The 20,864-nt window shown below is 35.9% G+C and overlaps 1 protein-coding gene across 6 annotated transcripts in view; it reads left to right on the top strand.

The window, feature by feature from the left end:
- The window catches only part of SEC23A (SEC23 homolog A, COPII coat complex component), a 67,560-nt gene that overhangs the window by 9,297 nt on the left and 37,399 nt on the right, over window positions 1–20,864 (top strand). For all 6 annotated transcript variants that reach the window (XM_045059839.1, XM_045059840.1, XM_011283203.4 and 3 more), the window contains 10 exons: window positions 148–205; window positions 410–496; window positions 1,394–1,630; window positions 5,567–5,646; window positions 6,406–6,550; window positions 8,509–8,667; window positions 10,039–10,154; window positions 15,843–15,966; window positions 18,971–19,051; window positions 20,173–20,262. In XM_045059839.1, the coding sequence (XP_044915774.1) occupies window positions 148–205; window positions 410–496; window positions 1,394–1,630; window positions 5,567–5,646; window positions 6,406–6,550; window positions 8,509–8,667; window positions 10,039–10,154; window positions 15,843–15,966; window positions 18,971–19,051; window positions 20,173–20,262 (1,177 nt within the window). The remainder of the gene's footprint in view (window positions 1–147; window positions 206–409; window positions 497–1,393; window positions 1,631–5,566; window positions 5,647–6,405; window positions 6,551–8,508; window positions 8,668–10,038; window positions 10,155–15,842; window positions 15,967–18,970; window positions 19,052–20,172; window positions 20,263–20,864) is intronic.

Here is a 20,864-nt window from a genome sequence, read left to right as displayed (position 1 = left end):
AAAGTAATAATATGTTCATTTAACTGAACATTTGTATATACAGTTAAAAATATGAGTTCTTTTAGAAAGAAGTTAATTTTATTAAAATTAGGATCATTGTACAATGGAACTGAAACATGAGCTCTATTGTATCTTTTCTTAAAACAGTCAAGTGGATTACCGAGCAAAACTCTGGGCTTGCAACTTTTGTTATCAAAGGAATCAGGTAAGAAACCCCCCAATGCAGATGTTAATGCTGTAGTACTGGTCTTAATATGTAGAAAAATGCATATTTTAAAAAAAGATGAAATAATTTTTCATATGATGAAAAATAGTTTTTAGTAGTTAAGTGATCAGAAAATTACTTGCAGTTTAAAATTTCATTCTGGCAAATAATTCATTCAAAATGTTCATTGTTTTCTCTCTGTAGTTTCCACCTACTTACGCTGGTATATCTGAATTGAATCAACCTGCGGAGCTCTTACCTCAGTTTTCTAGCATTGAATATGTAGTTCTGGTAAGAACATAAATCCTTAAGAAAGTCTTAAATATTCAGCGATTTACTTTATACCAATAGAATTGTTAAATTGAGATGACTTAAGGGCATTGTTCCTGATTCCCACATTGAATTGATGGAGCATTTCAGAGATAAGAACTGTCCTATTCAATTTGAACAAGGTAATTTCCCTGTTGTAGTTATTTAACAGGTGGCTAGGATATTGGGTGGTGTGGTGTGATTTGCTATACTGAGTAGATCAATAAACAGTACACTCTCAATGTTGCTGTGTGGTTGGAAGGTCAGTTCACAAATAGTTAAGTTACTATGATGCTAGAACCTGATGATATATCCCCAAGTCTAACTGTTAAAGTTACTTTTGCATTGGTCCTTGTTAAGAAAATCATTTTTCTTCCCTTTCTGGACAGCTTTACTTAGTTGTTTACGTATTTAAGTAGTAAAGTAACGATGTCCTCTGTGATTCTAGTAGAGAAAGCAGAGCATGGTTCACGTGCGCCAGGAAGTAGCTTGTGCAGCCTAGCTAGTTCCCAGTTCTCTTATGGTCTAATTCAGGTTGAGATCTTTATTGTTTTGTTTTTAAGCTTTATAACTACTGTTTCCTTATTTTAGGAGAAATAAATACTTGTTATAAGAAATGAAGCCTTATGCAGTTAAACAGATCAAAGATGAAAGTCTCCTTTATGTAATTATAAATAATGTTTTTAAACTTAATTTTTCCTTTGATATGTCTCATATATCTCTCCGTGCATAGATAACTTCTCTCATTTCTGAAATGATTTTATTAAGATTTCATTGTATGAATGTATTGTAAATTATTTAGTCCTCTACTAATTATCCTTGTATATTGTGCTGACTGTTAATACATTATTTCCTAATTATTACAACATTTTTTAAAAGCGTGGTCCTCAGATGCCTTTGATATTCCTCTATGTGGTTGATACTTGCATGGAAGATGAAGATTTACAAGCCCTGAAAGAATCTATGCAGATGTCATTGAGTCTTTTACCACCTACAGCTTTGGTTGGACTTATTACTTTTGGGAGAATGGTACAGGTTCATGAACTTGGATGTGAGGGCATTTCAAAAAGCTACGTGTTCAGAGGAACAAAAGATTTGTCTGCCAAACAACTGCAGGTAAACAACAAGAATGGTAGTTTCAGCCTTATCTGTGGGCATCACTCCATAAATGTCTATAAATGCCTTCTGGATTTAAGTTTCTAGAAAATATTTTTACTGTGAATGACTAATATAATTGTATTATGACAAAGGCTTTATTTAACGTTGACATCAGTTTTCTTTCATTTGCCCTTGAATTATTGTTATACAGATGGAAGACCCCTCACTTTTTCTTTTTTTAGTTTTTTTTTAAGTTTATTTATTTTTGAGAGAGACAGTTTGTGCACACATGTGAGCAGGGGAGGGGTAGAGAGAGAGGGAGACACAGAATCCAAAGCAGGCTCCAGGCTCTGAGCTGGCAGCACAAAGCCCATCGTGCGGCTCGAACTCATGAGTGGTGAGATCGTGACCTGAGCCGAAGTCAGACGCTTAACCAACAGAGCCACCCAAGTGCCCCAAAGATCCCTCACGTTTAATGGTGAGACTGAAGGTGTTTTGCTAGAGATTTGAAGGGCTAATGGGAGAGTCATGCTGAAGACTGAGGGAAAGCAACCACAGAATATTAGCTTTTGTTTTTTGACATCTCATTTAGGACCTGAACACTCTTACTATGTTTGGCAGGGGGAGGTATTTTAAGTCTTGAGAGTTGTATGTATGTATGAACCAAGCGTACATATTTTTTCATACACTAGGACAACATTTTTATTTTTGGAGTAAATTGAAGCTTTATCTTCCAAGGCAGAGAGGTTATGTGTGACTTACTAGGATCATCTAGGGATATTTTCAATTATATATATATATATATATATATATATATATATATATATATATATATATATATGTTTTGCCCAGAGATTTTGCTAGACCATGGGAAAGTAAGTGAACGTGTGCTTGTTTTGGGAGGCTGTTGAGAGGGTAGGATTGTTCATGTAAGGCATTTGAAAAACTTTATAAATGATTCTGATACAATCTTGATAAGAACAGTTACCCTGGAAGATGGCAGGTAAGTCTTGCATAAAGTAGACAGCTAGGAAGTCAGACTTTGGAGCATCCAGGTATCCCAAATGAAAAGGAAAAGAAGATTTTGAGAACAATATTAAATGATTCTAATTTGAAGCTTAGCAGACTGGGGTAGTAGTGCTGCAGTTAACTGAGATAGAAAGTAGTGGAAGAATTTGCAAGTTTGGATGGGGAGGATGATGAACAGTGAATAAGATCACGAATAAGGTTTGAGGAGGTGAAGAAAATTAGAGTTTGCGCTCTTTCCAGAGGTTTGTTGAAGGTAAGGAAGACAATAGTGTGGGAATTTGAGAGAACCGAGTTAACAGGTTTAGGTTAGGAAGGGAACTTGAATGTGTTTATACATAGAAGGGGAAGAGAGACTAAAGAGGGTGAATTGAAAGCAAGAGTGAGCTGAGCTTTCAGAGGACATGATAGGGATGCCTTCAGGAAGAGAGGAAGCAGAGTACCTTGGAGAGGAGGCTCATCAGTTTCCATGAGACAGGACAGAAAGTGGGTAAGTTTAATCTTTCTGTGCCTTAGTTTTTTTCATCTGTGGAAGAGTTAATAATAGTGTCTACCTTATACAGTGGTCATGAAAATTGAATGGATTGTGCCTGTAACTGTTTGCTATTGTTATTTTGAAGCTACAAACTTATTTAAAGTTCTGTAGTGTTACTTCTGATTGTAGAGTACATTTTACTTGAGTTATGTTATTGCATATGAAACACATAAGATACCTGCTTTTTTGTTGCAGGCAATAAATGCCTACAGACTAAATTTTTTCCTCCATTGAAATGTTTTTATTTTATTTTATTTTATTTTATTTTATTTTATTTTATTTTATTTTATTTTTTTGCCATCTTTATTCAAATATTTCACGGCAGTTATATTAACAATTACAGTAAATGTTCAAAATTCCAGAATCCAAATATGAAATAATTTACTTCAAACTAATGTAAAATGAAGTCAAATGCAAAATGTCAATTTAATACAATTCTGAATTAAACTATAAACTCAAAATAGACTGTAGTTGATGAAGTCTATTTAACCTACAAAGTTGATCAGGAGGTCTCCCAAAGTCTAAATAACTGAATGTACAGAATACTAAAGATGCAGGTATAAGCCCAAATTCAAGCTTACAATGTGATTACAAGTAATTATTATAATAACAGTGGCATTCAGCTATGGAACCTGACACCGAAGATACCTACTGAATAGCACCATAGCTGAACCAGCTTAATCAAAAAATGGGAAGATATTATCACCCCACTCCCTAAAAATAAAATCTAGGAAACCTACAAATACATTGGCATATGAGAGAAATCAAGTCATGAAAGGACATTAAACAAAACTAAATCACAGGTGAGATTCAAGCTGAAAAACACAACTCTACAGCCATTAGTTTCAACCCTAGTGCAGTTCCATCATCTTCAGAAAGTTCCCATGCATTAACTATTGTTGGGCTGCACTGTGATGAAATGTTTTTGTTTTCCTTCTCTATCCATTTGGTTGAAAAGAGCCTGGTCTTTGCTCCCCAAATAGTCCTGAATTCAAATCTGAAACTCTTCTAGTTGTGTAATATTGGGTTGATCTCTGCTTGTTTTCTTATCCTCTGTGGAAAAGGGTAAATAATTCTTACTTTACCAGGTTACTATTCATGCTAAGGGAAATAAGGTAAGAACAGTCAGTATAGTGTTAAGTCTTACAGGGCTTTGTGGCAAACCCTGGCTTAATATCTTGCTGTGCAACTTACTAGTTGTGTAACCTTTAGCAGGTTAAAAACCTTTCTGAGTGTCAGTTTTCATTTATAAAGCAGGGATTAAAAAATATTCTTCATTATTATTCTGTGAAGAAATAGTATATGTGAAGAGTTTAGCACAGAGTCTAGCACGTAGTAAGTTCTTAGGAAAAAGTTGCTCTTCCTGCTAGGAGTGTAGGAAATACAGGATTAGTTCAATAATTTTTTCTTTGCAAATCTTTAGACTTTCTGATTTTCTGTTGTATATACTTTTATTCTGTTACTTCGTGACCAAGATTCAAGAAAACTTCAGTAAAATAACATTATTTTCATGTGTCTAGAGAGGAATTTTGTACACTTAAAAATCAAAACAAAACTGGTTAGGAATTAAGTCAGAAAATTAAGTATAGACATACATATGTATATCTTATAACCCCTTTTATACGATTCCATGTACCTCTCCTTTATAACATTTAATACAATTGTAATTTTATACTTTTTTAGCTAATGATTTTATTAACTGCTGTCTGTTTCACCAGATCTTAATTTCATAAGGTCATGGGCTATATATATATATATATATATATTTTACCATTAGATGCCTGGCACATAGCAGGTACTTGAAATATAGTTGCTCAAAGGGATGGATGAATACAAGTTAAGAAATACAGACATTCATGTGGGGCGCCTGGGTGGCTTAGTCGTTAAGCCTCCGGCTCTTGATTTTAGTTCAGGTCATGACCTTACATTCATGAGACTGAGCCCCATGAGATGAGACCCGTGTCGGGCTCTTTGCTGACAGCACGGAGGCTGCTTGGGATTCTTTCTCCCTCTCTCTCTGCCCCTCCCCTGTTGGCACTGATGTGTGCTCTCTCGCTCTAAATAAATAAGATAAAACTTAAAAGAAGTACAGACATTGATGTTACATAGTAACTTTTTGACTCTTAATTAGAAATAAACTATTTCTGAGCTAGTATCCCTGTTTGCTCATATAGCACCTTATACTTTGTTCTCTTATGCTTGTTATTTCCTTGCATTGTTATTGTTTACCTGAGGGTCTCGCTAACTAGACCTTTTGCATTCTAAGGAAAGAGACTTTATGTTCTTTGTTTTTGTGTTCCTCATACCTAGCACAGCATTTTGCATATGGTAAGTAGTTGATACATCTTTGTAGGAGTACTTAAATGGATATCACAAAAATAATCTCTTTACAGGAAATGCTGGGACTCTCTAAAGTACCCGTGACTCAAGCTACACGTGGTCCTCAGGTACAACAGCCACCTCCTTCCAATAGGTAATTATTAAATATGGCAAAGAGAATTTTACAATTTGTGCAGCTCTTTTAAGCATCCTGTACCCTTAACTGGAACATAGACATTCAGTAATACTATATTGTTATATTTTTAGGAATATAAATACACAGCATTAGTACATCTTCTAAAAAGTTGAGGCAGAATCATGCCACTGAAATGGTTGGTGTCTTATTATTACAGTGTTAAGGACTTTTTTAGTTTTGATATATTCCTGATCTCCTGTTTTTAAGTTCATAAACTAGTTGAAGGCAGCCAAACAAAAGTAGGGCCTAAAAAACTTTTCATTTAGCCTTAGAGGTAGTTTTCCCCACCCCAAACTTACTAATCAGAAGTAGTATTACTAAAATTGAGTTGACATATCTTCTCATAATTATTTCAGTAGCCCTAAGGCTGACTAACTGGTAAATGAAAGACGTAGTCCTGATATAATACTTGGTGTGAGTGTTTCACTTACAGTGGTTGTACTAAAACTTTGGTTGTGGACCAGTAGATAGCATCACCTGGGAACTTGTTTGAGATGCACATTCTTGGGGCCTACCTCAGACCTGCAGAAACAAGACCCTGGAATCTGTTAAAATGAGTCCTCCCACCAATTCTTATGCACACAAAAGTTAGAGAACCATGGGTCTACCATGTATTCAAATTACTTTTTTCTATTTCTAAAAAAGGAAACAGTTTGTTTCTTACAGTCTTACCCATAAACATTTATAAATGACTTTTGATTTAATTTTGTTTTGCAGATTCTTGCAGCCAGTACAGAAAATAGACATGAATCTCACAGATCTTCTGGGAGAACTGCAGCGAGACCCTTGGCCTGTACCACAGGGGAAGAGACCTTTGCGTTCCTCTGGGGTGGCACTTTCCATAGCTGTAGGACTACTTGAGGTAGTGACAATAGCTTTGTTTTGGAATGTAAACGTGTATGTTTGTGTATCAGTTTTATCTACAAGGCAATGTTGAGTGAAAAAATTAGGTCATTAAGACAGCAAATACTTAAAATTTGATCTGTGGTATATTTTTTTTGTGTATAGAGATGCATCTGGAAGGGTGTTTGTTCATCCAAATGTTAACATTGGTAGAATAAGGGGAATTTAGCTTTTAAGTAGAATTTGAAAATTTTACACTACACATACCTTAGCTTTATAATTAGAAAAGAGACTTTTAAAAAAAAGCTTTTTAAAAAATGATATGCTATCAAATTTACAGAAAAGTTGTAAAGAACATTTTTCCCTCTGAACTATTTAAGTTGCTGACATGATGTTCCTAACCACTTGAATACTTTAGTTGTTTCCTATGAATCAGGATATTTTTGTATATAACTACAATATAATTATTAAAATCATAATATTAACACTGATACATTACTATCACCTAGCTTTCAGATCTCATTCAAGTTTTATAGATTATTTCAATAATTTCTTTTACTAAAAAGAATCTTATTAAAAATTTATTTTACTAAAAATACACTCAGAGACATGTATTTAGTGGTATGTCTATTTAGTCTCCTACAGTGTGGAACAGTCCCTCAACTTTTCTTTGACTTTCATGACTTTAATGCTTTGGAAGATTCAGGCCAGTTATTTTATAGACTCTCAAATTACTTTTGTTTTGATATGTCCTCACAATTAGATTCAGGTCTTATAGCAGCAGGACTATCATAGAAATAATGCTGTGTTCTCATTACACCCTGTCAGGTGGCACATGATTTTCATTGGCCCCATTCAAGGTGATATAATCACCATGATCACTTACTAAGATTGTGTCTGCCACATTTTTCCACTGTAAAATTACTCTTATTTCCCCTCCTTTTGTAATCAATAAACATTAGAAAATGAGTCTTTGAAACCAAGCAAATATCCCATTCTGCATAAAACTTTCAGTTTATTTATTTATTAATATCATTATGGAGTTTACATCTCCTTCTTTCTGTGTATAATTACTTTGTTCCACAGTTAATGGTATTTATATAATTATATTAGAAATACTTTGCAATATCCATAAGCAATTGTTGGACAAAAATACAGAGCACATTTTTCAAGTTACATTATAGCTTCAGAAAAGAATGTAAATGATACAGCTTTTGCAATCCTGTCTGTTTTGAGTCCTCAAAATTTCTAGTCTACTGATAGCACTCTTATTTTTCATTTATGTAGTTATTTATTTTAAAAATTCTACCATTTTTCTCATTTCACTTTGGAAGAAGGAAAGGTAGATTGGAATACTCAGTCCATCATCTTAAACTAGAAAGATAAGCCATGCATATGTTTTAAACATAAAAAAGAAAAATAGAATTACAGCAGTAAAACAGGAAGATGTCCCTTTTCTTACTCCTTCTCTACTCCTTCCAGTCTAGGACTGGTTAAGCAGGAGCAGCATCCTTATTTATAGGAATCAGGCTTATAGATTATTTAAAACAAATTTTTTTTAACATTTATTCATTTTTGAGAGACAGAGCATGAGCATGGGAGGGGCAGAGGAAGGGAGACACAGAACCCGAAGCAGGCTCCAGGCTCTGAGCTGACAGTACAGAGCCTGACGTAGGGTTCAAACCCATGAACTGTACATCATGACCTGAGTCGAAGTCAGATGCTTAACCAATTGAGCCACCCAGGCACCCCATATGAATTATTTTAAAGCTAGGAAGGCACTATCATTTAAGATAAGATTTCAAAAGAAAGGTATTCAAATACCATGTGTTTAAATTTCATTTTAAACATTTGATTATTCTTGGATAATTTATGCTTTCTTGTTTTCTAGAAAGAATATATCAGAATTCACTTTTAGAAATATATATCCTTGTATCTTCCTTTAAACTCTTTTGACAAGTTACTTTTTTCTGATAGTGTACTTTTCCCAACACTGGTGCTCGTATCATGATGTTCATTGGCGGTCCAGCCACTCAGGGGCCTGGAATGGTGGTTGGAGATGAATTGAAGACACCTATAAGATCATGGCATGACATTGAAAAAGACAATGCCAAATATGTTAAAAAGGGAACAAAGGTAATTTGGTTAAGTTTTTTGTTTTAATAGAAAAATTTCATTTGATGGAAGAGGAAGAATACACATACTTTATAATAAGAAATCTGATATTGTGAAGTCTGATGCTGTAACTACTGTTCAGAACTGGAGAAATAGTCTCTTTTTTTTTTGATAGTTTAAGTTACAATTTTTCTGGTTGTAAATATTTAAAGACTTAATAGTAGCACCAGTAGGTAGCTCTTTTTTTTTTTTTTTTTTTGTGGTTGTATTTTTTTTTTTTTTTCCCAGTAAGTGTCTCTTTAAAGATTACTCCTGAGAGAAACCCTGTGTGCCTTTTTTCAACGTTTATTTATTTTTGGGACAGAGAGAGACAGAGCATGAACGGCGGAGGGGCAGAGAGAGAGGGAGACACAGAATCGGAAACAGGCTCCAGGCTCTGAGCCATCAGCCCAGAGCCCGACGCGGGGCTTGAACTCACGGACCGCGAGATCGTGACCTGGCTGAAGTCGGACGCTTAACTGACTGTGCCACCCAGGCGCCCCGACTGTGTGCCTTTTTTGATATTCATGTTAAAGAATATCTTTCCTGCTTCAGGAAAAATTTCTTGAATTTTCCAGTTTTTCATTTGTAAGAGGCTTCCTCTAGATATGTATTTTGTTCAGAGGGTGAATAGTCCATCATTGACTTATGAGTTGTTTTCTGTTCATGTAACTTTAGTTTTATTTGAGTTTGTGTTAGTACATTTTCACTTTTGACTATTGGCTCCCTTGAATTGGTTCTGCTGTTAGTGTTCCTTTTTAAAAAAAAAAAATTCTCTGGAGTTTACAATTTTAGTTTAGTTGTACTATATTAACACTTCTTTTTGGTAGTCATAATATTTTTAAAAGTGTAAATAATAACATAATTTTTGTCACTATTACTGGATTTTTTTCCTGCCACCAGATTTCCCTTTTGAGGTTGGAAGTTTTCTTAGAGCTTCAAAAAATGTTTTGTATTTGTTTATCTTACAGCTTTTGTTAGTGTTTTTCTGTATTTTGGTGTTTTTGTTATCTGGGTGTGGACTCAGCCAAGAAAAAGAGTTCTGTGTTCCTCTTCTACTATGTTTATGTATGAAGAGCAAGATATTTGTTATACCTTTTCTCCAAGTTTAGCTTAATTTAGGAGTTTATTAGAATGCCTTAAAAATGTGAAAGTGTCAGACTTATAGAAGTTATTGTATCACTTTATGAGGAGTTTTCTATTATAGAAAATTAGAACATATCACACTTAAATTATTATGGGTTATAGTTTTAGTATTTTTTTAGGCCATTTTGATCTCTTTATGGGAAAAATGATTTATAGGATGGTTGAGTTTATACATTGATTTGATTTGATTTAAAAAATCTTTTGTAGCATTTTGAAGCATTGGCTAATCGAGCTGCTACGACTGGTCATGTTATTGATATCTATGCCTGTGCGTTAGATCAGACAGGTCTCCTGGAGATGAAATGCTGTCCCAACCTTACTGGGTATGTATTTAAATTTTTGTAGTTTTTAGGATTATAGGCTAATAATTAGTTTACAAAATATAGACCAATAATGACAGTTTAGGAAAAACAGCCATCATTCTACCACTCCAGGACAACTCTTAACAGTTTTTGATATTGCTTTCAGTAAAGCTCACTTTACATTTTTTTCTAAAATTCAGTTATAAACGCACAAGTTCTGTTTGAAAAGTTCATCTTGATGTCCTGCAGTCATTGTTTTATTATTGTAGAGCTTTTTGAGCTATAATTCACACACCATAAAATTTACCCATTTAAAGCATACAATTGAATGTGGGTTTTTTTGATCTGTTCACAGGTTGAGGAACCATCACCAAATTTAGTTTTCGAACATTTGCATTACCCCAAGAAGTAACTGTACCCATTAGCAGTCAATGCCCTTTGCGGTTTCCTTCTCCTTCTCTCTCAGCCTAGACCCCTAATCTACTTTCTGTCTATAGATTTACCTTCTCTGGATCTTAGGGAAAAACCATTTCATCTTTCACCATTAAGTATGATGTTTGCCGTGAGTTTTTTTTTTTTTAATTTTTTTTTTTAATGTTTATTTTTGAGAGCGAGAGCAAGCGAGAAAGACAGTGTGTGTCAGGGAGAGGCAGAGAGAAAGGGAGACACAGAATCCGAAGCAGGCTCCAGGCTGTAAGCTGTCAGCAGCTTGACACGGGGCCCGAACTCACGAATTGTGAGATCATTGACCTAAGCTGAAGTCGGACACTTAACCGACTGAGCCACTCAGGCTCCCTGGCTGTGGGTTTTTGTAGATGCCTTGATCAGGTTGAAGGATTTTCTATCCTTAGTTGAGGATTTTGTCATAAAAGGGTGTTAGGTTTGGTTAAATGCTTTTTCTACATCTATTGAGATGATCACATGGTTTTTGTCCTTTTTTTATTAATATGTTGTATTACAGTGATTTTTTTTTTTAATTTTTTTTCAACGTTTTTATTTATTTTTGGGACAGAGACAGAGCATGAACAGGGGAGGGGCAGAGAGAGAGAGGGAGACACAGAATCGGAAACAAGCTCCAGGCTCTGAGCCATCAGCCCAGAGCCTGACGCGGGGCTCAAACTCACGGACCGCGAGATCGTGACCTGGCTGAAGTCGGACGCTTAACCGACTGCGCCACCCAGGCACCCCTACAGTGATTTTTATGTGTTAAACCAACCTTGTATTCCTGGGATGAATCTCATTTGTGAATAATACTTTTTATATATTGCTGGATTTGATTTGTTAATATTTTTTGAGGATTTTGCGTCTATCTTTTTAAGGGATCTTGATCTATAGTTGTTTTATTTTTCTTCTTGTGATGTCTTTGGTATTGGCATCAGGGTAATACCGGATTCATAAAATGAGTTGGGAAGTGTTCCTTCCTCTTGCATTGGTAAGCATTACTTCGGGGATAATTTAAATAGGCTTTAAAAAACTCAATTAGGGGAGCTCCTGGGTGGCTCAGTAGGTTAAGCATCCGACTTCGGCTCAGGTCGTGATCTCATGGTTCATGAGTTCGAGTTCCACATTGGGCTCTGTGCTGACAATGCAGAGGCTGCTTTGGGTCCTCTGTCTCCCTCTCTCTCTGCCCTGCTTACACTCTTTCTCTCTAAAAAATACAGGGGCGCCTGGGTGGCTCAGTCGGTTAAGCGTCCAACTTCAGCTCAGGTCATGATCTCACGGTCCGTGGGTTCTAGCCCCGCGTCCGGCTCTGGGCTCATGGCTCAGAGCCTGGAGCCTGCTTCTGATTCTGTGTCTCCCTCTCTCTCTGCCCCTCCCCCGCTCATGCTCTCTCTCTCTCTGTCTCAAAAATAAATAAACGTTAAAAAAAAATAAAAAAAAAATAAAAAAAAAATACAAAGACATTAAAAAAACTTAATTATGTATGCCAATTCATTTCTCAGGTTTATTTATTTAATTTTATTCATCTAATAAATATTAATGAGCACTTACTATGTATCAAACTGTTCAGGGTATTGGATATACACAATGAACGAAACCTAAAAATTTACCCTCATGGAGCTTATCTTCCAGTGTAGGAGTGTTCAGTGTAATTTTCTATTGAACATGTTCTCTGTGTTGTCCCACTGAAATCTGGTGAGTGTGACTGAGGGACTGAATTTAAAATTTTAATTTTAATTGATTTACATGTAAGTTTTTGTATTTTCTAATTAAAAAAATTTTTTTTAACGTTTATTTATTTTTGAGAGACAGAGATAGAGTGTGAGCAGGGGAGGGATGGAGAGAGAGGATGGACACAGAATCCAAAGCAGGCTCCAGGCTCAGCTGTCAGCACAGAGCCCGATGCAAGGTTTGAATTCATGAACCACGAGATCATGACCTGAGCCAAAGTGGGATGTTTAACTGACTAAACCACACAGGTGCCCCATTTACATGTAAATTTAAATAGCCGCATGTTTGGATACACAATTCTAGTGAGAGGAGATGAGACAAGTAAAGTAGATAGGATGTCAGTAGTTAACATGTTAAGGAGAATAATAATGCAGGAAATGAGGTTTGCAGTTCTAAAGGGGTGAGAGGGAAGGCCTCATTGAAGATGAGGTTTTAGCAGAGACCTAAGGAAATGAGGTAGTGAGCCATATGCATAGATGAAGGAAGAGTGTTCAAACAGAATAGCAAGGGCAAAGTTGAGAACATGCATAGGGCGTTTGAAATATAGCAAAGAGGCCACGGTAGTGGAGTGAGGTGAGTGAGAGGGACAGATTGTGATGGTCTTTTGACTATGGTAAGGGCTTTGGATTTCACTTTTGTTTTTTTACTTTTTTTTAATGTTTATTTATTTTTGAGAGAGACAGAGACAGACCACAAGCGGGGAAGGGGCAGAGAGAGAGGGAGACACAGAATCCAAAGCAGGCTCCAGGCTCCAAGCTGTCAGCACAGAGCCTGACGCGGGGCTCTAACCCACGAACTGTGAGATCATGACCTGAGCCAAAGTCGGATGCTTAACTGAGCCACCCAGGCGCCCCTGGATTTCACTTTGAGTAAGATCAGTAGAGGAGTGATATGATCTGTAATGCTGTAAAAAGGATCATCTGACTCCATTTACCTTCAGTGGTGAATAGGAATGCAGGAATACCAAGTGGTGGCCGAGAAGTGGTTGGGTTTTGGATATATTTAGAAGTAGAAGATTTGCTGATAGATTGGATCAGGGTTTGGGGAAAACTGAAAATCAAAGGAATTTACTGGAAGGATTGAATTGCCTTTTATTGAAATGACTAAGACTGAAAAGAAGAGTATTTGGGGAGAAGATTAGGAGTTTAGTTCTGAACATGTTTGGTTTAAGATGCCAGTTGATATCCATGAGATGTTGAGTAGGCAGTTTGATATTATAACATAGAATACAGAAGATAGATCTGGGCTGGAGACATAAATGTGGGAGTTGTCAGAATATGGTGTGTATGTTTGTTTTTTTTAATGTTTATTTATTTTGAGAGAGATAGAGTATGAGCAGGGGAGGGGCAGAGAGAGAGGGAATCTCTAGCCGGCTCTGCTCTGTCAGCGCAGAGTCAAACATGGGGCTTGATCCCATGAATCGTGAGACCATGACCTGAGTGGAAATCAAGAGTTGGATGCTTACCCAGCTGATCCACCCGGGCACCCCACTGGCGTTTTTTTTAATAGCAGTAAAAATGGATGAGATTGTAAGATTTAGCAATCTAAGAGCAGTGCAAGTTGACTTAGAGTGAACTAGAAAAAGAACAGAGGGGTGCCTGGGTGGCTCCGTTAGGCGTCCGACTTTGGCTCAGGTCCTGATCTCATGGTTTGTGAGTTCAAGCCCTGCGTCTGGCTCTGTGCTGACAGCTCAGAGCCTGGAGCCTGCTTCAGATTCTGTGTCTCCCCCTCTCTCTGCCCCTCCCATGTTCATGCTCTGTCTCTCTCTGTCTCTCAATAATAAATAAACATTAAAAAAAAAAAAAAGAACAGAAAGAGAGGATTGGAAACAGCTGGTAGAGATTACAAGTTCTCAAACTTTCATATGTGCAGATCATCTGGTTATCTTGTTAAAGTACAGATTCTGGATTTGCTGTGCATAGGATGGGACTTGAAATTCTCCTTTTCAGACAAAATCCTTGCTGATAATAATGTTGCTGGACCAAGGGCCACACTGAGTAGTGAGGTTATAGACAGTTATTTCATGGAGGTTGGTTGTGAAAAGGAAAAGATAAGTAGGGTGGTGTAAGTTGTCTTTAATGTAGGATGCATATCACCAGGTATAGTGATAACATAGATCATCATAGATGATGTTTATAAAAGTAGAAAATCTAAAAGAACCTATTTACTAACTGTTGGAATTAATATGTTAAGTTGTCAAGACTTCTAGATCAAGGTCGTTGTACAAAATTCAACTATATTTTTGTATACCAGTGACAAATATAGAGAAAACAACATTTAAAAAGATATATAATATATAATAACATCAGAGATAACATAAATCCAGTATCAAAAATAAAATTACCATTAATTAACTATGCCATATCAGCTTTATTCTTTTGCCTATTTTAATTTTTATTGTATTGTTTGAAAGCTACTTAAAATATTTTAAAAATATGAGCAAATTTATGTAAATGTTTGTATGCATATGAGTTTATGGGTGTATCTATCCACTTTTTGTAGAACAGGAGAAAATTCTACATATCCTTATCCACTTTGCATTTTCACTTATATTCTAGATAGTAGTCTACAGCAGTATATTACCTCATTGTGTGGATGTACCATATTTTACCCAACTAGTCTTTAATAGATGGTCCTCTGGATTGTTTCCAATCTTTTATAACTAGTAATACTGAATACCCTTGTGCATATATTTGCTTTTTGTTTTTGTTGCCAGAATATTTTTGGGATAGATTCCTAATAGTGGGTTGGCTAAAGAGAAACCACAAGTGTAATTTTGTTAGATATTGGCAAATTCCCCTGTGTTGAGGTTGCATCATTTTGCATTCCCACTAGCAGTGTATGAGGGTAACTGTTTCTACAGCCTCACCAACAGAATATGTCATCAGACTGTGATTTTTGCTGATCTATTAGAGAAAAAATGGTACCTCAGAACTGTTTTTATTTGATAGTTAATGTTTTTTAAAACTTAAAAAAATGAGAACAGGTACATGCTTACTAAAAAAATTTGTACAGTACATGTACATAGTGCTTAAAGTGAAAATCGTTCCACAGCATCCTCCTATTCTTCTTCGCTAAGTTTCATGATCCTGTTATGTCTGATGTGATTGATACACACAGACAGTATATGCATATATATACATACACTGGTATATATTTGTTTTCAAGAATGAGAATGTGTGCTGGAGAACTGGGTGGCTGGCATGGAAGAGACACATTTGCTACTGTATACCATTTTGTATCTTTTGAATTTTTGTAGCATGTGGATGTGTTATCTATTTATAAAAAATAATGTTAATAAATTACTGAGAACAAATGCAAGTGTTAGGGGCACTCAGATGCTCTCAGGATTGAGATTATTTGTAGGGTGAAGATATTCTCATATATTTGAGTTTTTAAAATTAATGGTAGTAGAGTACATTTAGAAAGTATCTTTAAAATTTGTTGGTAGTATTGAGAGGTAATTTACTTTTCTGGTTTTAACACATAGGCCCAGTACTTGTGTCACATATATTATTTTTTGTTCTTTCTGTGCAGAGGATACATGGTAATGGGTGACTCTTTCAACACTTCCTTATTCAAGCAGACTTTTCAAAGAGTTTTTACCAAAGATATGCATGGACAGTTTAAAATGGGCTTTGGTGGTACATTAGAAATAAAGGTAAGCATCAAAACTTGACATGTGTGGTATGTTATTAAAAGAAATTTGTAGTCTTGACCATAATATTTAAATATCATTAATCAAATTCAATATAGACTTTAAAAGTAGAGATTTTGTTTACCAGAAAAATGTATCATCATTAAATGTACATGAAATTTTACTTGAGCATTTACAAATAATTATTGAAAAAGGAGATACTATATAGGTAAAATTTCCTTTAACTGCTTTTTCTTTATATAGGATTTAACTTTTTAAGTGTGTTTTTTCTTTTTTAGTGCTGTATTTGCTTCTGTGAGTGCTAGATTTATTTTATTTTGGGAATCAGTAACTGAAGAGAAATCTATTCCATTTGGATAATCAGTAATTGTTTTTTTTTAAATTTTTTTTTTCAACGTTTTTGTTTATTTTTGGGACAGAGAGAGACAGAGTGTGAACAGGGGAGGGGCAGAGAGAGAGGGAGACACAGAATGGGAAACAGGCTCCAGGCTCCGAGCCATCAGCCTAGCCTGACGCGGGGCTCAAACTCACGGACTGCGAGATCGTGACCTGGCTGAAGTCGGACGCTTAACCGACTGCGCCACCCAGGCGCCCCAGTAATTGTTTTTTTGATTAGTAGGTTGTTGATACTATTTACTTCTTTTTTTTTTTTTTTTTTTTTTTTTTAGAGACAGAGAGTGCGTGCGCATGTGTGTACATGTGGGCAGGGGAGGGGCAGAGACAGAGACTCCTAAACAGGTTCCATGCCCAGGACAGAGCCTGATGCAGGGCTCGATCCCACAACCGTGGAATCATGACCTGGCCCTAAGTCAAGAGTCAGGTGCTCAACCAACTGAGCCACCCAGGTTCCCTGATACTGTTCACTTCAAATTTTGATTTAAAAAACCCAAAAGTTTAGTGTTATAAAAGCGTATTACAAAATCATTGACTTTGAACTTCCATTAAATATTTCTTCGTAATCTTTTTATTTTATTGAATGCTTGCTATGTGTATAGCATTAGGCAGGGAAATTATGAGGATCTCAAGGGATATATAAGGCACAGTGCTTCTTAAGAAGAAACTTAAGTCTTGTGGAACCTGCCTAGCTGTCAGTGGAGCATGTAACTCTTGATCTCAGGGTTGTGAGTTCAAGCCCCACATTGGGTGGGAAGCCTACTTTAAAAAAAAAAGAAACTGGGGCACCTGGGTGGCTCGGTCGGTTAAGCATCCGACTTCGGCTCAGGTCATGATCTCGCGGTCCGTGAGTTCGAGCCCCACGTCAGGCTCTGTGCTGACTGCTCAGAGCCTGGAGCTTATTTCAGATTCTGTGTCTCCCCGTCTCTCTGCCCCTCCCCTGTTCATGCTCTGTCTCTCTCTGTCTCAAAAATAAATAAACGTTAAAAAAAATTAAAAAAAAAAAAGAAACTTAGTTTTGATAGATAAAATTAACATTTGTGATAGAATGAAATAACAGTAGATTATAAAAGTCCTGTAAAGGTTTAGGGAAGAAAAATGAATGTATGCAGGACACAATTTATTCTTGGTGATAAAAGGTTTTATAGTGAGTTACAGTGGTTTTGAAAGATGGCAGAATTTAAGTTCGTTGAGGAAAACACATTTTAGTAGGATCCCATATGAGGAAAGGTAAAGAAGTGAGAATCAGCGTGGTATATTTGGGGAAACTTCCCAGTGAGAGTGGATGGTTTGTATTGCAGTGTAAGGGAAATAGTTTTAATTATGTGGTCAGTTGTATTTTGGTGATGCATGTGTAGCCAGAAGAAGCCATTGTAAGTTAATAAAGAATACTGTTTCAGGTAAAATTTGTCTGACAATGGTATTCGGTTTGTCAGGAAGAAGAATCTCGAGTAGGAAAAGTGAATTAGGTTTTCTAATTTTCTTAGATGGAAACTAACAATGGCTTAAATTTTGGTGTCAGAGATTGGAAAGAAACCAATCTTGGTGACAAATTTTCTACAGGAGGAAAAACAGAAGATAGTGTTTAAAGATTAGAATTAGGATGTATGAATTTTGGGTATGGGATTATTTTGAATTGAGGGTGAGATTACCAAATGGAGACTTCCTATGGGCAGCTGGAAATAGAGTATTGAAGTTAGGTCAGGGCTAGATTGTAAATTTGGGAGTTATAAACCTAGAATTGTCCACTGATTTCATTATTGTTATTTTTTTAAGTGTATTTATTTATTTTGATAGAGAGAAAGAGAGAGCAAGTGTATGTACATGCACATGAGCAGAGGAGGGGCAGAGAGAGAGAGAGAGAGAGAGAGAGAGAGAGAGAAACCTAAGCAGGCTCTGCACCGTCAGTGCAGAGCCTGTTGTGAGGCTTGATCCCACGAACCATGAGATCATGACCTGAGCCAAAATCAAGAGTCATGCACTCGACCAACTGAGCCACCAAGGCACCCCTGATTTATTATTATTATTATTATTTTTTTAATTTTTGTTTTTAACCTTTATTTTTGAGACAGAGAGAGACAGAGCATGAACAGGGGAGGGTCAGAGAGAGGGAGACACAGAATCTGAAACAGGCTCCAGGCTCTGAGCTGTCAGCACAGAGCCTAACGTGGAGCGCGAACTCACGGACTGTGAGATCACGACCTGAGCCGAAGTCGGACGCTCAACCGACTGAGCCACCCAGGAGCCCCTATTATTTTTAACATTAGTTTGTTTTCATTAACCTCTGGGTTGTAAATGTGGAAGGGTGTCTTTATTCTTTTTTTTTTTTTTAAAGAGCCAGAGAGAGTGTGAGCATGGGGAGAGGGGCAGAGGGAGGGAGGGAGGGAGGGAGGGAGGGAGGGAGGGAGGGAGAGAGAGAGAGAGAGAGAGAGAGAGAGAGAGAGAGAGAGAGATACTGAGAATCTTAAGTAGTCTCCATACTTAGTGTGGATCCTGACATGGGGCTTGATCCCAGCCGCCCCAGATGTCTTTATTCTTATGTACTTATAGTTGAATGTATATTTGAACTTATCTTTGAGGACACTAAAGTGTTCACTGTATGCTTATTTTGCAGACCTCAAGGGAAATAAAGATTTCAGGAGCTATTGGACCCTGTGTGTCTCTCAATTCTAAAGGACCTTGTGTGTCTGAAAATGTAAGTCACCTTTAATTTACTCTAAAAAGAAAATCTAGTTAATTCGAAGGACAGACCAACAATAGATTTGGAATGACAGCCTATAGTAATCCTTTCAAAATTATTGTGTCGGCTAAGTTTTTCAGTAGAATGTGGTTCCGTTTCCATTAGTATACATCTGTTTGTGGTTGCTCTTTATGCATACTCTTTTTACCATCTACCACTAAATTAAAACCTTGGTGCTGTCACCAGTCTTTTGTTTTTTTATGCCTAAGTTATTCCTTCCCCCAGTGTGCCTAAAAAACCCAACAACTGTGATTTGGAAATTTGGAGACTTCTGAAAGTCAAATCTGAAATTTTTTTTGTTAGTAGGATTTCCAACAAAGTAACCAAATTAGCCAGATTTTAGTTTCAATTCCTTTCTTTTTTGTTACCCATCTAGTGGATGTATAGTACACTTTAAAATGGTAGAATTATGTACCTGTAGAGAGGATGATGGAGCAAATAAGGTGAGTAATCATCTGTAAAGTGTCAGAGTTTAAAAATTAATTTTAAGCAGTTTGCATGGTAAAAATTCTTATCTAAGAAGTTTTTTTGGGAATCAGAGTGTTTGATTTATGGAATTCTGATCTAGAGAACCTGTATTCTATATATGCATATGTTATGTGTTAAGTCAATATCTCTTTATATCAATGAAACAGTTGGATAGAAAGATAGTTGTAATTACTTCATTAAATAGTTTATACTGTTAAAGTCTACAATATTAAGAACTTGTATCAATATTTAGAAAGAATTTCAATTGTTTTATAATTTTGTTGTGTAAAAATTACTTGATTTTATTTCATGATAAGTTTATATGACTTTAAAAATCTTAGACTTTTAACATTCATTAAATTAGTTAGACACCTGAAATTTAGTTTTTCTTACTGGAGTTTTTTCTCCCCTTTTTACCTTAATATATATTATAGTAATAAATTGGGAGCACCTGGCTGGCTCAGTCGGTGGAGCATGTGAATCTTGATCTTGTGGTTGTGAGTTTGAGCCCCACCTTGGGTATAGAGATCTCTTAAAAATAAAATCTTAAAAAATTGTGTTCTCTAGCTTTCAAAAATACTATGTTTTTTTTTTTTTTTTTTTTACAGGAGATAGGAACAGGTGGCACTTGTCAATGGAAGATATGTGGACTCAGTCCCACTACAACCTTAGCCATTTATTTTGAGGTTGTCAATCAGGTATGACTTTTTATCTTGAAGTACTCAATTTAGGCCATAAATATTTCATATTTTTTCTAATAGTAATTATGACCTAGAGCTTATTCTGTTTTGGAATTTTTGTTTGTCATTTTCTGTTTTTCAAGACTAAACTCTTTGGTGAGAGGATAAACTATAATAGAAAGAGATGTTAGGGAAACCTGCAAATTCCCAGCATTGGACAACCCAACTTTTAGTCTCAGTTTTCTTGTTGTTGTTGTTGTTGTTGTTTTAATATAAAATTGAAGACTAAATAAATCTTAAATTCTGTTCTAGCTATGCATTTTTGTAATTAGGCATCTAGCTCCTCCTGGTTGTCACAAGGTATATAATGATACATGAAATCTCTACAAGAAAGTTTAATATGTCAAAATTCATAAAAAAGGATTGGAAGGTAAAGATTGCAGTACTTGAAAAGATTTTTTTTTTCTGCTGCAGGAAGAAGTTATCATATTAAAGAATGATATAATGTACAAATTACTGACTTACATATTAATAGTTTTTAGGCGTAAAATGAACCACAAAGTATTAATAGCCTTCCTAAGACATGTACAGGCATTTTTTTTCTTTAAGCGTCAAAATAT

This window comes from Felis catus, chromosome B3 (assembly GCF_018350175.1).
Source record: "Felis catus isolate Fca126 chromosome B3, F.catus_Fca126_mat1.0, whole genome shotgun sequence".
Classification (NCBI taxonomy): Eukaryota; Metazoa; Chordata; class Mammalia; order Carnivora; family Felidae; genus Felis; species Felis catus.
This window is presented reverse-complemented; position numbering and strand designations above follow the sequence as displayed.